The following is a 13,842-nucleotide window of genomic DNA, read 5'->3' as shown; positions in this document are numbered from 1 at the left end:
TCGACAGTTCACCCTCATTATCAATGGCGCCAACTCCAACCCCAACCAAAAACATCCTCATCCTAGGCGCTAGCTACGCCGGAGTATCCACAGCGCACTACCTCCTCAAACACGCCATACCCAAACTCCCAGATCCAGAGTCTTACAAGATCGTCCTGGTCAGTCCCTCGACCGAGATATTATGCCGCCCCGCCTGTCCACGGGCCATGATCTCAGATGATCTATTGCCTCAAGACAAGCTTTTCGTTTCTATCCCTGAGGTATTCAAGAAATACTCAGAGGAGAACTTCCGATTTGAGCATGCGACTGCCCTTGAGCTGGATCATGCAGGCAGAAAGGTTTTGGTTAAATCTACGGATCAGGTTGAGAAGACCATAGAGTACCATGCTCTCGTTATCGCTACGGGGGCGTCGACCCCGTCTCCGTTGCTTGGCTTGAATTCCGGTGCGGATACGCTACGAGCCGAATGGGTTGAGTTCCGTACAGAAATGTCTCGAGCGAAGAGTATTGTTATCGCAGGTGGAGGGCCTGCCGGGATTGAAACAGCTGGTGAGCTGGGCGAACACTTGAATGGGACATCTGGGTGGTTTTGCGGCAAGCTTGAGAATCCCAAAGTGCAAATCACCGTTGTTACATCGAGCTCTCAGATTCTACCTGGTCTCCGGTCTAGCATCGCCAAAAAGGCGGAGGGATTACTTGCGCGTATGGGTGTTGTTGTGGTGAAGGGAACCAAAGTCGTGGACGTGCAGCCTCCAAGTGAGGAGAAGGATACAACGGCTATAACACTTTCCGATGGAAGTGTTCTCGAGGCCGATATCTACATTCCAGCAGTCGGGACCACCCCCAATACATCCTTTATCGACAAATCCCTGTTAATAGCCGACGGTCGGGTGAATGTCACAAACGCGTTGCGCGTAGAAGGAGCAGGGGAAAGAGTCTACGCTGTGGGCGACGTAGCGTCAAATGCACGACCAGCAGTTCATGCAATTCTCAGCGCCGTACCAGTGCTCTGTGCTAACGTTAAACGCGATCTACTGCTTGCTTCCGGTGTTGATGTGTCCGGAGCTGATCGATTATTCCTTGAAGATACTCGGGAGACGCAGCTTGTTCCCATTGGGCGGAGATGGGGTGTTGGAGCTGCCATGGGGTGGCAGATACCTAGCTTCATGGTGTGGTTGATCAAGGGTCGAGATTACTGGCTTTGGACGACGGGTGGGCTGTGGAGTGGGAGTCAGTGGGATAAAGAGTCGTGATGGGTGACTGGCGATGAGTGAGGTGCTGTGGGATTGGGCTTTTGCTTCTAGTACAGGGCTTTTTGGTGTGGGCTGTCTGCGTATTGGGGCTTTTCAGTTTTTCCTGGTGACGATGGGGTAGCTTGGCATCTTGGATGCTGGGTTAGTTCCTAGATCGGAGATGAAGGTAGTTAGATGCAATCACAAGTTTCAAAGGAGAACCGATTCGATCAAAACACTATTGTCATCAAAGTCACATCAAAGAAAAAACATGCTCTCGAACGCCGCGCTAGTCTGTACTTTAAGGTTGCAGTATACAAATTGAAGCAGAATGCAACAAGGGATATCTCTCAGTCTGCGTCGTGGGAAATTAGTGTGGGAGAAAAGTACTTCACCGTACTGGTCACTGCCTAGGTGAACAGCATTACCCGAGGAAGACTGTATATCGTTAGCGAGTATCCATGACTGTGAAAGATACAGATTATCACCTTCCCATCCCCACTCTCCCATAACATTAACCCAATGCAATCGACTCCGCACAGTCCTCTCAAACTGGATGTTCTCCAATGGCGAAAGAGCCGACCCTCGTCTTTGAGATCCGCTCTTCGAAGGCGTAGATCCAGTTCTCCCTTGCATAGATCTGTCATGATGATCCGCCGAATTTATATGTCCATGAAGAGCTCGTGGCGTGGTATCCGGTGATCTCAACCCCTGGCTACCTTTCCCTTCGCTAGAGAAAGAACCGGGTCTTCTCGGTGGCGGCAAGTCCTGTTGTTTCCCTGCTCTCAGTGCGTCTCGTCGAGCCCAGACTTCTCGTAGCACGTCGAGGCAGCGATCGACGCCTCCTAGCATTAGGCGGGACTGGACAGTGTTCCATCGGTCCAAGACCCATCGCCGGTCATCTTCGCAGTCGACCTCGGCTCCGGCAGCTAAGAGGGGGAACATTTGGATGATCGTTGTACGAGATGTTGGAGGTACGGTTGCCAAGAGGATCAACACGCGCTTGGCGAGCTCTTCGGCAGACTCGGAGGGCATTTCGGGGACGGCTTGATGGAGATATAGTAATGTCGCCCAGCGATACGCATGCGCCATCTGTATACTGTGCTGAACTTCCGAAGTGGGATCTTCAGGCGGTTCAAACCAGCGCGGCGGCTGCCATTCTTCAATCAATGACTTCAGCTCCATTCCTTGTGACACAATCGATAGCGAGTTTGTTGCAGTCTTGCGCACCCGCTGAACCAATCTAGCCACTCGACCAATAAGTGGGAAAAGAGTAGCCGCACAGCCCATTAATGGATCAATCTCATGAATAGCATCACCAGGAAGATGGAAGATAGACGGATTCAGGTCCTGAGGCCCAGATTCGTCCAAGGATGTAAGTCTTGCAATGACATCCATATAGGTCCATGTATTGTACAAGAATCGAATACGATCCAACTCATCTGCACTTAGACCACCCTGTAACCCGGCGTTCAGTACCTGCAACATCAAAGCTTTGGCACCGCGCAAATGCTGGACACATGTGCGCGTGTTCTGGTCCCAGGTGTCCGCAAATGCCAATGCTAAACTGGTTGCTAATGCGGTGTCTGCGCGCATGTTTTGGATTTCTTGCCTCAGGCAGGTGATGCTCTGTCGCATGTGCTTCACGCCTTGAACTCGGAGAGACGGGTTCTCTTTGGCTGCGTGGAAGGCTGATAGAGCGAAAATTGCATGGTACAGAGCAGGAGTGTTTTTGGCGAGGGGCCATATAAGGGTACGCCATGGGTTTTCGGATACGCCATCCTTGACGGATAGAATACCACAAGTGAGCTTGTCAAAACGTAAAGCTAACATCTCCTGGCTTTCTGATACTAGTAGCGGTTGACCTGGAAGACGGGAGATGTCGAAAAAATTTCCATCCTGATCTGGGAAGGTCAAGTCCCAGGGTCCGGCCCCGGGGTCAGATTGCCTAATGATCTCCTCGATGTCTTCATTATCTTCGCCCAAGAGATGGGAGAAGCTAAGAGATTCGTAGTCATTTGGTAAGTCTGGGCTATAAGGCACCGGACCTGCACCACCATCCAGGCCTTGTTCTGGAAACAGTTCATCTGAAAATGGAATATTGTGTTGAAAGGGCTCAAGGAAAGAAAGAAAGTGGAAGGAGTCATCAGCGGGCATAGATATCCCGACCGGGGAGACTGTTTCTTCCCCCGTGGTAGTCTCATCCCGAAGGACAGGCAATTCATCAAAAGAACGGGCGTCAGCTGACTGATAACTCTTGATGCTAGCAGGGGAGCCATGCAACGAAGACTCTGGAGGAGATGTATTGATAGAATGCGAAGCGCGTATCGCTGGAGTAGGATGCTCGGTGTTTGGGGGCGTCGGGAAACTCTCAGGCTTGGTAATGATATTAGGAAGATTTGCTATATAGATAAGTAACGATCCACTTAATTACTAGCTCTCGAGGGGATTTGCTTACCCTTCTTAGCCTTGGTGGGCCGCCCCACAGCCACATTGGTCTCTTCGAAGGGTCGCCATTTGAAATCCTTCTTGTAGCCGCCACACTGAACCTTTCGTCTTTCGCACTGGTGACAGGCCGGTTTGGTTTCATCGCACTTCAGCCGCTTCGCCTTGCAGGTGATGCAACCTGGGCGATGCGGATAGATCGGGTCAGCAGTCTGCGCAGGTAGATAGGCCCAGGGGCGCTATCCACAGAAATACTATCCGGCAGGATCGTACCATTGCGGCTCTTTGTCTGTTTGGGCCTTTGCACCGCTGTTCCGATCTGCTTCGCCCTTTTGGGAGGCGAAGCAGGCTTGCCCCGCGCTGACGAGATGGTGTCGGACGAGTCTAGAATCGTGGACGGCGCTGGGATTTTAATATTTTCCATACCAAGACGTTCTTATTGATGATATATGGAAGAGTCAACAAGAAATGAAGTAGATAAAATGACAACGAAGGGAAAGGCGAAAGATAAGACGGAAGGTCCACGAATGGCAAAAGGCAGATAGGAATCCGAGGAGGAGTTGGTGATAAGGCCCATGCGGGGGTCTTCGCCGATCTTGGAGAAGCCTCTGAGGGGTTGTCCAGCGGTTCATTATTAGAATCCCAACTGACTTCTGCGTTGGCAGTTGGACCTATAGCGTCCAATATTGGAGCTAGATCAGGTAGGCCGTCTCGTGCCCTCAACCTATGGGACCTATACGATCGGCCTCGCGATCTCCGTAGAACGGGACAGGGACATGCGGGGGAAAATAAACAGAAGCCAATCTATGTTTCGGGAAGATTCCGTATTCGTGCGCCTGCAGACTACGATCTACCAGCAGAGAAAAGGCACGACAGAAAGATCTGCATTTCCGACGCTGCCTATCGCGTCATAGCTAGCTGCACTCATCTGTGCATACTTCCATTGTGCGTTCTATTGTGTTTTCTGTGTGTAGTCTATGGTTCACGCTTCTCAATGACGTATACCTTCAATATTACTGCTCTTAAGATGCCTAGGGCGCAGATTGTCAATACTCAATAACATGTTACTGGCGACAATGGCATCTATTCTTCTCAGAGTCATGAGATGTCCCACATCAATAATCCCTTCAATCTTTTCATCCCAGGCCTGAGACTTACTCTCTACCCTCTCTTTCTCTCATCATACTGTCCCTACTTTGACTGTCCCTACTGTACGGTTCGGAGAAAACGCCGGCTCTCAAGCCCATGCTGGACATGGCAATCTTTCGCACTTTCACCCGACAGCAAATCCATCTCCTGGCGAGTGGATACGACCATGGCGCTCTCTTCCAATGGGACTGCCACGATATCATTCGAGGTGTACTGGGACTGGCGCCCGGTCACGACCCCTTGATCGTGGCGCTTGAGTGGCACTTGACGGAACTCATGGGCCACCTCGTATGTGTCATCGATCCGGACTCCCCGCATGCATGGATCCTCCGCATGATTCTCGCGCCGGACTTTATCTGGCTGGGTATGCACTGGGCTGGATCCGACTCCCACAGTGAGTTTGAATTTGACGTCCTCTACCTCGAGGTGACGAAATGTTGCTGATCATGCAGTGACTCCGGCAATGTATCGCCATTGCCTGCTCAAGTTGATTCAGCACCAGCCGTTAGCTGCTGCTGCGATGTATCAGCACCCACTGCACTTCGATCAACCGTGGATGGAGCGGACGCGCGCCCTTGACATACACCTCGAACAATCGCAGGGGTCAGTGGGGCCCGTGGAGAGAATGCCCGAGCCGATGGATACCTGGCCCTTGAGTCCGTCCTGTCCATGGTCGGACTGGATGGACTGTATGCCTGATCCAGATGCAATGGACACAAGAATATAAAGGTAAAGCACCGATCGGAGTAAACAGAATGGTGACCAAGTCCCTGACTGAGAAGCTTAGTAAAGTGGCGGTTATCGGAGGCGCGGGGAACCCCAGAAAGCGTGACAACTGCACGGCCCGAGGTCGAACGGCCATGTAAACACTTCGCCGAGCCGTAACTTTTGTTCTTTCTTTCATTTCACCTTTCATCCTTCCTTCGTTCAATTACGACCTCAAATATGTTTCGATCGATACCGCGACGGCTCCCTCGTCTCCCCGTTACGACTGCTCCCCGTTTGGCCCTGCGCTCGTTCACATGCGGCTATCCTCGGATGTCGTCACCGACCGTCCAGCCCCCCGTGTCCACGACACTGCCATCCGACGCATTCCAGCTGTTGTCGACCGCAGACAAGGCTGGTTCTGCTGAAGATGCGCTCTTCGAACAGCAGGTCCGGGATGTGGAGGCATGGTGGAGCTCGCCCCGTTACGAGGGTATCAAGCGTTCTTACAGCGCGGCCGACGTCGTGAGCAAGCGTGGCTCGTTGCAACAGTCATACCCCAGCTCTTTGATGGCTCGGAAGCTATTCAATCTGTTGAATGAGCGTGCGGCTGCTGGAGAACCCGTGCATACAAGTGAGTTTTGAGCTCCCCCTTCCATTCAGACAGGGCTAACACAGCGGATATGAAGTGGGTGCTATCGATCCTGTACAGATGACCCAGCAGGCTCCCAATCAAGAGATCCTCTATATCTCTGGCTGGGCATGTTCGTCACTCTTGACTTCCACCAATGAAGTCTCTCCCGATTTTGGCGATTACCCCTACAACACAGTGCCGAACCAAGTCCAGCGTCTGTTCAAGGCTCAGTCTATGCACGATCGCAAGCAGTGGGATGCGCGACGGAAGATGTCTGCCGAAGAGCGCAAATCCACACCATATGTTGACTATATGCGACCAATCGTTGCGGACGGTGACACCGGGTATGTCCTACCTCGATGATGAAACTAACATTCGAAACTGACTTGGCTTTAAAGACACGGAGGCTTGTCGGCTGTTCTCAAGCTCGCCAAGCTATTCGCAGAGAACGGTGCCGCGGCAGTGCACTTCGAAGACCAGCTTCACGGCGGAAAGAAGTGTGGCCACTTGGCGGGTAAGGTGCTTGTCCCCATGGGCGAACACATCAATCGCTTGACTGCTGCACGATTCCAGTGGGACATGATGGGTTGCGAGAACCTTGTCATTGCACGCACTGACTCCGAGAGCGGCAAGCTGATCAGCAGCGCCATTGACGTGCGCGACCACGAGTTCATTCTTGGTATCACCGAGGAGGTGGAGCCGTTGGCCGAAACTCTGCAGGCCATGGAGCGTGAGGGCGCCACTCCTACTGAGATTGACGCTTTTGAGCTTGATTGGGTTAAGAATCATAAACTTGTCTCCTTCGATGAGGGTACGTGAGGATCAACCTAGGAATCTTTACCTATACTAACTTTCTGCAGCCGTTGACGCACACCTTCAGGCTGAGGGTGCTTCTCAATCGGCACGGGATGCCTACAAGGCTCATGTCAAGCAGAACCCCGATCTTTCCTTCTCTCGTCGTCGGGCTCTGGCTAGCGACTACACCAAGACTCCGGTGATCTGGTCGTGCGACAGCTGCCGTACTCGCGAAGGATACTACCACTACCGCGCAGGATTCCCGGCCGCGACCAAGCGCGCCAAAGAGTTTGCTCCTTACGCTGACCTGCTGTGGGTCGAGACTGGCGATCCCAACGTCGAGCAGGCTGGCACTCTCGCCGGTGAAGTTCGCGCTAAGTACCCTGGCAAGAAGCTCGTGTACAACCTTAGCCCGTCCTTCAACTGGATGGCCCAGGGCTTTGATGAGGCTTCTCTGAAGTCCTTCATCTGGGACATCGCCAAGCACGGGTAAGCTTCACATTCTGTCCATATTCAAACCCAAACTAATTCTCCCAGATTCGTCCTGCAACTGATTTCCCTGGCTGGCCTGCACAGCAATGCAACCATTACCACCGAACTCTCTCGCGCATTCAAAGATGAGGGTATGCTCGCCTACGTGAAGCTGGTCCAGTCCCGTGAGAAGGAGATGGGCGTGGATGTCCTGACACACCAGAAATGGAGTGGTGCTCCCTATATGGATGGTATCCTTGGTGCCATTCAGAGCGGAAGCAGCAGTAGCAAGAGTATGGGCGAGGGCAACACTGAGAAGGGTAAGTTCTTTCCGTATCCCGGAGACATGAAGGACGCTCACTGATATTTTCAGGCTTCTAATCCCTCTTTGGAATATTTTATGATCACTGTCGATATCAGCAAAAATTTTGATTCTGTTTAAGCCTAGTTCCAATACCTTTACATCAGTTAGACTGTTCAAAATTCAATATGTCTTAATAAATGTCTGATGCAAACCCTCAATTTGACTGTGGCATTGAAGCAAGTTGACCATCCCAATTTCCCGTATCCCCGTCTAGCGCCTAAACGACGCACAATGGAACTCAATATGAAGCAAGACTAAACACATACAGCCCTATCAGTCCGCTCAAAGAACCGAACAGGAATATTCTTCTGATACAGGAACCAGGAATTGGTAATCTCCCACTCATGTTCCTGACTCGGCAATTCCATCTGTATCCCGTTAGCAAAAACGCACCCCAAATCCTCATTCCAACCCGCAGGCGCAAGGAGACTCACATCAAAAGAACAGAAAAGCGTCGCAATCAACTTATAGCTCTCCAACTGACTCAAGTATCTCCCAAGACAAGCTCTCGACCCGGCCCCAAACGCCATATCAGCAGCCTTCATCCTCTTGACCCTTGCCTGGAACACCTCCTCCGTCTCCTCCGGCCCCTTCAACCAACGCTCCGGGATAAATGCTTCAGTATCAGCTCCGAAGACTTCTTCGTTCCTACTGATAACCCACGGATTCATACCCACGACCGTACCCTCCGGCACATATCGTTCATCAGGGAGAGTGAATCCCCCCTTCGGAACGACCCGCTCGAGAATAAGACCTACGCCCGGGTTAATACGCATCGACTCTCGCATGACCGCTTCGAGGTACGTTAGACCATTGATATCTTTCCATTTCGCGGGAAGGGTCAAATTAGCATCGCGAAGCTCGGAAACGAGTCTCTTGTGTACGGCCGGGTGCTTAAGAACATGGTAGATCGTGGCGCAGAGAGCTCCAGCGGTGGAGTCACTGCCTGCTAGTACATTCGAGAGGAGGTAGAGAATGACGGTGCCGTCATTTACAAGCTCTGGATGCTTCTTCTTGACTTCGAGGAACTTGGCTAGGAAGTCGATGTGGCTTATTGGTGTGGCTTCTTCGTAGCGGGTTTGGAGTTGTTCGACGCTGAATATGTTGGCCCAGACGAATGTTGGTGGGCCAATTCGCATGATTGGGTTTTTGTCGAAGATGTAGTCTAGCATTGGGACCTGACAAATCTAGAATTGTCTCTGGGTTAGTATGGGTTGCGTCCTATGGCTATTAGATTGGATTTTGGGTTGGGGAGCAAGGTACCGAGGCGAAATAGTCGAGTGTCTTTGTCGATCTTCCTAGGAAGCCCTTGTAATCGCAGCCTGCTTCAAGAATCCCGAGGTCCTTGGAAAATGTGATCTGGCTCATTGCGTCCCATGCAACTAAGTCAACACCGTCAGTATGGCTCAAGGTAGACAAGATGCAAAATTACATACAGAAATTGATGTATTCCGACACCTCACACGTCTTTGCCGGACGGACAAACCGCTCACGGAGCTTCTCGAGAAATAGTTCGATGGTGATATCCACGTTATGCTCCATGTCTTGTACCTTGCTCATGGAGTACAGGTTCTTGATCGGACGAATGAATGTCGAGTGCCACTTCTCATCCTGGTTCGAGAAGAGGTTTTTGTAACGGGTTCCCGAGACGATAGCATCGTTGACGTTGTACATATCACTCTAGGTCCAACGATTAGCTTAAAAGAACTTCAATGCCGAGCAGAAGTACGTTGAATTAATCTATCCCATACCTTGAGCCACGGGTTCTTGGTGTTGTACACTTGACTGATCAAGTTCGGATCGGAGAGGCTCAGGAGATTGGGACCCATCCGAACAGCGGGTCCATACTTGCGGTGTAGTTCATTATGCGTGATATCACAGCGTCCTTTGAACACGTCTTGCAGGCGCCATATGTTGGTGAAGCTGGTTGGCAGCGGGCCCGGGAAGGATCTCAGTGGGGAGCGGAGGTAGTTCCAAAGAAAGCGAGAAATGATAAGGATGCACACGGACAGAAGGACGTTGATCACTAGCTCTGAAATGGAGAACATGGTGTTGAAAATTGACTTGGAGTTGTAAGTTGAGACTACGATCGAGAATCGATTTGCGATGAGTCGAACGAGAACGTTGTACTAGCGAGGTAGATAAATGACTCTATCTTACACGCTCCCCGCAGATCCCGTTTTCATAGGCAATCGGTCTACTTCAATTCTAAGCCTAAAGCTGTGTGTGATAAAGATGCACGGACATGATGCTGGCCGATGGCGTGGCAATTCCACCAGGTGGTTGGACGGATAGTTCCAGAGTTTGACTATCATTAGACTAATAGGTGGTCAATGCAACAGGGATGGCCGTGGGAGTTCAGGCACATTCAGACTAAGTACGTCGGACAAAGACCTAGAGCTCCGTAGACCGAGCTAGGGAGCAAAGAGATTGCCCTATCACCAGTAGCCCAGTTGTGTCATGGTGCAGATCGGAGAATTTCCATTGGATCAAACAGCCCGTTTCAATTGGCATCTACACTGGTTACCGCCAGGGCAGAGAGACTTATAAGGTATACCTTGTGGTTGACAGGTCACTTTTTTTTTTGATATGACAGCTTCGGGGAATTATTACGTATTATCTTGGGTCCTAACGGTGCGGAGAAAGAAACCGGCCTAACGCTCGTTCTGTCTTAGTAGGTAAAATCAGGGGACCCGAAGGAAAGCGATCATTTATGGATCCTCTTACATTGTTTCTTTTTTCTGGTCATCTACGGGTCTTTCCCTCGAATCCACCACGACCCTGAAGAAAGGCGCCTCAACGTGCGAGACGGTCCGCGGAGCGTTGACGGCACGTCCCGCTGGGCAGAACGGGAGGCCCCGTCGATTCGGACTTGAGACTTTTAGAATGTGCTCTATCCAAAAACTATATGCAAGTCTACCTGCATCTAGTCCTTTTTGGAATAAAGCCCGAGTATGACAGCTGCAGCCCCAGCGCATGGCTTAGTGGCCGCGCACGAGCTGTGAGGGGCATAAACGGCTAAGTCCCGGAGAGCCGGACTAAAGTACGGCTGGCCGTTTCATATGCAGCCCGCAACGCTCGATTTAGTAATAGCTCCACCGTGTCAAATACCCATTGTCCAGCGGATCACCCGTGGCTGATCGCTGTCGTGCATTGTGATCTATCAAATATAATTCGAGCGTTGCGGGTGGCGGATTCCAACCTTGGGTCCATCTTTCAATTGGCAACTAGTAAAGCCAGGATGGTCCCTAGAGAATGATCTACAGTAGTGATTTAGGTCCTTCAATGGTTGTCGTTACATGTGATCGTCAGTTCTAGACCGGGATGGTACTTGTCATATTCGGGATGCAGGGTTTCACTTCCGCGCTGCGGTACCTTGTCTTGACGTGTGATTGCGGGTTTAATCACATCTTTGAGACGTCGCTTGAAGATCAAGGGTTGTATCCTTGGCCTTCCATGCTAGACTTGAGGATACGTGAATGCTAAAAGGAGGTCTTAATATTTATTAACCAGTCTTTTCACCCTCGAAGAATTGACCCACGATCGAGCTTCATTCTTTTGCTCAAGTCATCTCTATATATGCTGACAGGGGCTTCCTTTAAAACATTATGACTGCAGCTTCTGTCTCTCTGGATGACCAGAACCAGGGCCCGACTATTTTGGCAGTATGTTGGATATTGGTCCTGATTCCTGCTCTGGTGGTTGGGCTGCGAATTTGGTGCAAGGTGATGCTGAGCAGAGGACTTGGCTGGGATGACCTTGTTATTTGTCTCGCATTGGTATGAACCCCGTTAAATATTTTCTCTGGGCACCCACTGACCGCAACAGTCGATGCTTTTTACCTACACAGCGCTTATTACAAAAGCTGTGCAGATGGGAGTAGTAGGCAGGCACGTCTTTGCCATTGAGAACGAGGAAATTGTACCGCCTGCCTTGAAGCTCGTCTACATCAGTTTCGTGATTATTATCATTGGCTGCGTTCTTAGCAAGACATCCTTTGCCATCACCCTTCTTCGGATCGTGACCAAAACATGGATGAAATTTCTGTTGTGGACGATCATCGTCACCATGAACGCAATCATGTGGCTCTGTGCAATCTGCTATCTTGCTCAGTGCAGGCCTGCGTCAGCACTTTGGAATACCAAGCTCATGGCAACTGCCAAGTGCTGGCCCACCAGTGTATTTGAGACTATTGCCCTCACGGCGGGAGCATACTCCGGATGTATGGACTTTATTCTTGCTCTCTTTCCATGGGTATTACTATGGAAACTTCAAATGAAGAAGCGTGAGAAGTTTGGAATTGCCATTGCCATGAGCATGGGTGTCTTGTGAGTGAAACTAATCCTGGACTACCTCCCAAACATGAATTGAGTATATTACTAGCGCGGCAGCAACCGCCTTCATCAAAACCTCCAAGCTTGTCAACGTGTCCCAAGTACAAGACTTCACCTGTAGGTCTCTATTCCCACGCACATTTTCTCACAGTCGAACTAAGAAAAACCAGGGTTCTGCTCTACCATCATAATCTGGGCTTCCGCCGAAACAGGCCTAACCATCTTCGCCGCCTCAATCCCCTCCCTCCGAATCCTCTTCGTCCGCATGCGCTCCTCCAGCTATGACCGCACCGACCCACCCTCTTCAGAAAACTACCAACTCTCCGACAAACGCCATGGCCGTAACACATCCGCTCGGCGCGATCCGTACCATTACTACGGAGGCCGTGCCATCACGCTTTCAGATGACAGGGATGATAGTAGTGTGAAGAGTATCCTTGGCAAGCCAGGGATCACAACAACGCAAGAGGTCTCGGTGACGTATGAACAGAATATGAATGCTGACAGAGGGCTGGAGAGATCGCGGGCTGTTGTTAGTCCGATTAATCCCACGGCACGATTCTGAGCGCTGTCTTGGCATTTCATTCGCACTCAATAAGCCAGTTCTGGATGGTCCTTTGTTCTTTTCCTTATATCTGTATTGCGATATCACTGAAACCTGTTGTTGAAGCTTGTACACAAAAAGAAAGGTGGGAAGCGAAGCCAATTGTTGAAAAAGTTGAAGATTGTGGACTTTTCACTTCTACTCTTCAGTTAGATTTTTTCTCTTGGGTATAACACTAGCTTCTGCCAATTTGACCTGGCATCCGGGGGCGTGTGTTGGCATTGTGACTGGTGCCACTTTGAAGAATGCTGGTGGATGAATCTTTACGCCACTGGCTACTGGAGCTATACGGTGACTTCACACAGTCTGAAACAGGGTCTCTTGTGAACTTGAAGAGTAAAGTGAGAGTACAAGCTTACCAAGATGGTATCTTGGGCTACCTTCCATGTAGATGAGCAAGTCCTCGTCGGTCGCTTTCACATAGTGGGATACCGAAGAAGAGGCCATGGCACTCCTTTCTAGGCTTGAATTGGTATATCTCTTCGGCGACGAAAAAATAATCAGCTTAGTCTCCTTGGGAGGCAATAATACAAATAAACCAGATGACGATATGTCCAGGGCTGAAGGTCCAGGGGTAGATGAGATCGTATGTCAACCTCAGAACCGTTCGCAAGTCGCAGTTTTTATATTGAAAAAAAAAAAACAAAACATACCGAATATTCTTGGCTTATAAGTGGGTGTCAATGTCCTTCTAATGATACATGCAAAATTATCATCACGGTCGGGTTCTGAACGAAGCGTGAAAATCCAGACCAAAACTTTCGAAATATATTTCCATACCGAACTTTCGAATCTACAGTTAAAAAAACCCCCAATACAAGCGCCCACGTGGGTTAACCTTACCCCTTGATGGCCAGCCAAATAAATCCACCCACAACCAAGGTCCATCTCCACTCAAGCTCAAGACAGGAAATATACCAGGTACAGGTAAATGCAGAGTTGAGTACGGAGTACAGAAGATACACCGGATACATCAACCAGCAGTGACATGATTAGATAAAGCGGGAGGTGATCCATGGAACCCCGCCCTATGTAAATTATGGGGGAAGTCAAGCGGAGTATTAATCAGTGTAAAGGTTTGGGTTAAATAACACCAGTAATGAAAGAAA

At 50.3% G+C, this 13,842-nt stretch overlaps 7 protein-coding genes across 7 annotated transcripts; 5 read left to right on the top strand and 2 right to left on the bottom strand.

Annotated features, from left to right (window-relative positions):
• Positions 1-23: 23 nt before the first annotated feature.
• Positions 24-1,253, top strand: N7443_006416 (NAD(P)/FAD-dependent oxidoreductase; the record flags this gene model as incomplete). The annotated part of the gene is made up of 1 exon (XM_056886472.1): positions 24-1,253. One exon carries the CDS (start codon positions 24-26, stop codon positions 1,251-1,253), a length of 1,230 nt encoding a protein of 409 aa, XP_056740121.1.
• Positions 1,254-1,656: 403 nt separating this feature from the next.
• Positions 1,657-4,101, bottom strand: N7443_006415 (Zn(II)2Cys6 transcription factor; the record flags this gene model as incomplete). Its single annotated transcript, XM_056886471.1, has 4 exons — positions 1,657-1,670; positions 1,721-3,634; positions 3,691-3,858; positions 3,951-4,101. The coding sequence occupies 4 exons, from the start codon at positions 4,099-4,101 to the stop codon at positions 1,657-1,659; spliced, it is 2,247 nt and encodes a 748-aa protein (XP_056740120.1).
• Positions 4,102-4,922: 821 nt separating this feature from the next.
• N7443_006414 (ethanolamine utilization protein (EutQ)) lies at positions 4,923-5,692 on the top strand (the record flags this gene model as incomplete). The annotated part of the gene is made up of 3 exons (XM_056886470.1): positions 4,923-5,220; positions 5,279-5,429; positions 5,614-5,692. 3 exons carry the CDS (start codon positions 4,923-4,925, stop codon positions 5,690-5,692), a joined length of 528 nt encoding a protein of 175 aa, XP_056740119.1.
• A 79-nt stretch (positions 5,693-5,771) lies between these two features.
• N7443_006413 (methylisocitrate lyase ICL2) lies at positions 5,772-7,812 on the top strand (the record flags this gene model as incomplete). The annotated part of the gene is made up of 6 exons (XM_056886469.1): positions 5,772-6,165; positions 6,221-6,509; positions 6,564-6,976; positions 7,026-7,449; positions 7,498-7,751; positions 7,805-7,812. 6 exons carry the CDS (start codon positions 5,772-5,774, stop codon positions 7,810-7,812), a joined length of 1,782 nt encoding a protein of 593 aa, XP_056740118.1.
• A 237-nt stretch (positions 7,813-8,049) lies between these two features.
• On the bottom strand, positions 8,050-9,843 carry N7443_006412 (cytochrome P450; the record flags this gene model as incomplete). Its single annotated transcript, XM_056886468.1, has 4 exons — positions 8,050-8,982; positions 9,059-9,177; positions 9,232-9,475; positions 9,547-9,843. The coding sequence occupies 4 exons, from the start codon at positions 9,841-9,843 to the stop codon at positions 8,050-8,052; spliced, it is 1,593 nt and encodes a 530-aa protein (XP_056740117.1).
• Positions 9,844-11,626: 1,783 nt separating this feature from the next.
• On the top strand, positions 11,627-12,127 carry N7443_006411 (uncharacterized protein; the record flags this gene model as incomplete). The annotated part of the gene is made up of 1 exon (XM_056886467.1): positions 11,627-12,127. The coding sequence occupies one exon, from the start codon at positions 11,627-11,629 to the stop codon at positions 12,125-12,127; it is 501 nt and encodes a 166-aa protein (XP_056740116.1).
• A 267-nt stretch (positions 12,128-12,394) lies between these two features.
• On the top strand, positions 12,395-12,694 carry N7443_006410 (uncharacterized protein; the record flags this gene model as incomplete). The annotated part of the gene is made up of 1 exon (XM_056886466.1): positions 12,395-12,694. One exon carries the CDS (start codon positions 12,395-12,397, stop codon positions 12,692-12,694), a length of 300 nt encoding a protein of 99 aa, XP_056740115.1.
• Positions 12,695-13,842: the final 1,148 nt, after the last annotated feature.

The sequence above is a fragment of the Penicillium atrosanguineum genome, assembly GCF_028827265.1.
Source record: "Penicillium atrosanguineum strain IBT 20685 chromosome Unknown utg000005l_segment0_segment0, whole genome shotgun sequence".
NCBI lineage: Eukaryota > Fungi > Ascomycota > Eurotiomycetes > Eurotiales > Aspergillaceae > Penicillium > Penicillium atrosanguineum.
Note: the sequence above shows the minus strand (reverse complement) of the source record. Positions and strands in the feature narration are given on the sequence as shown.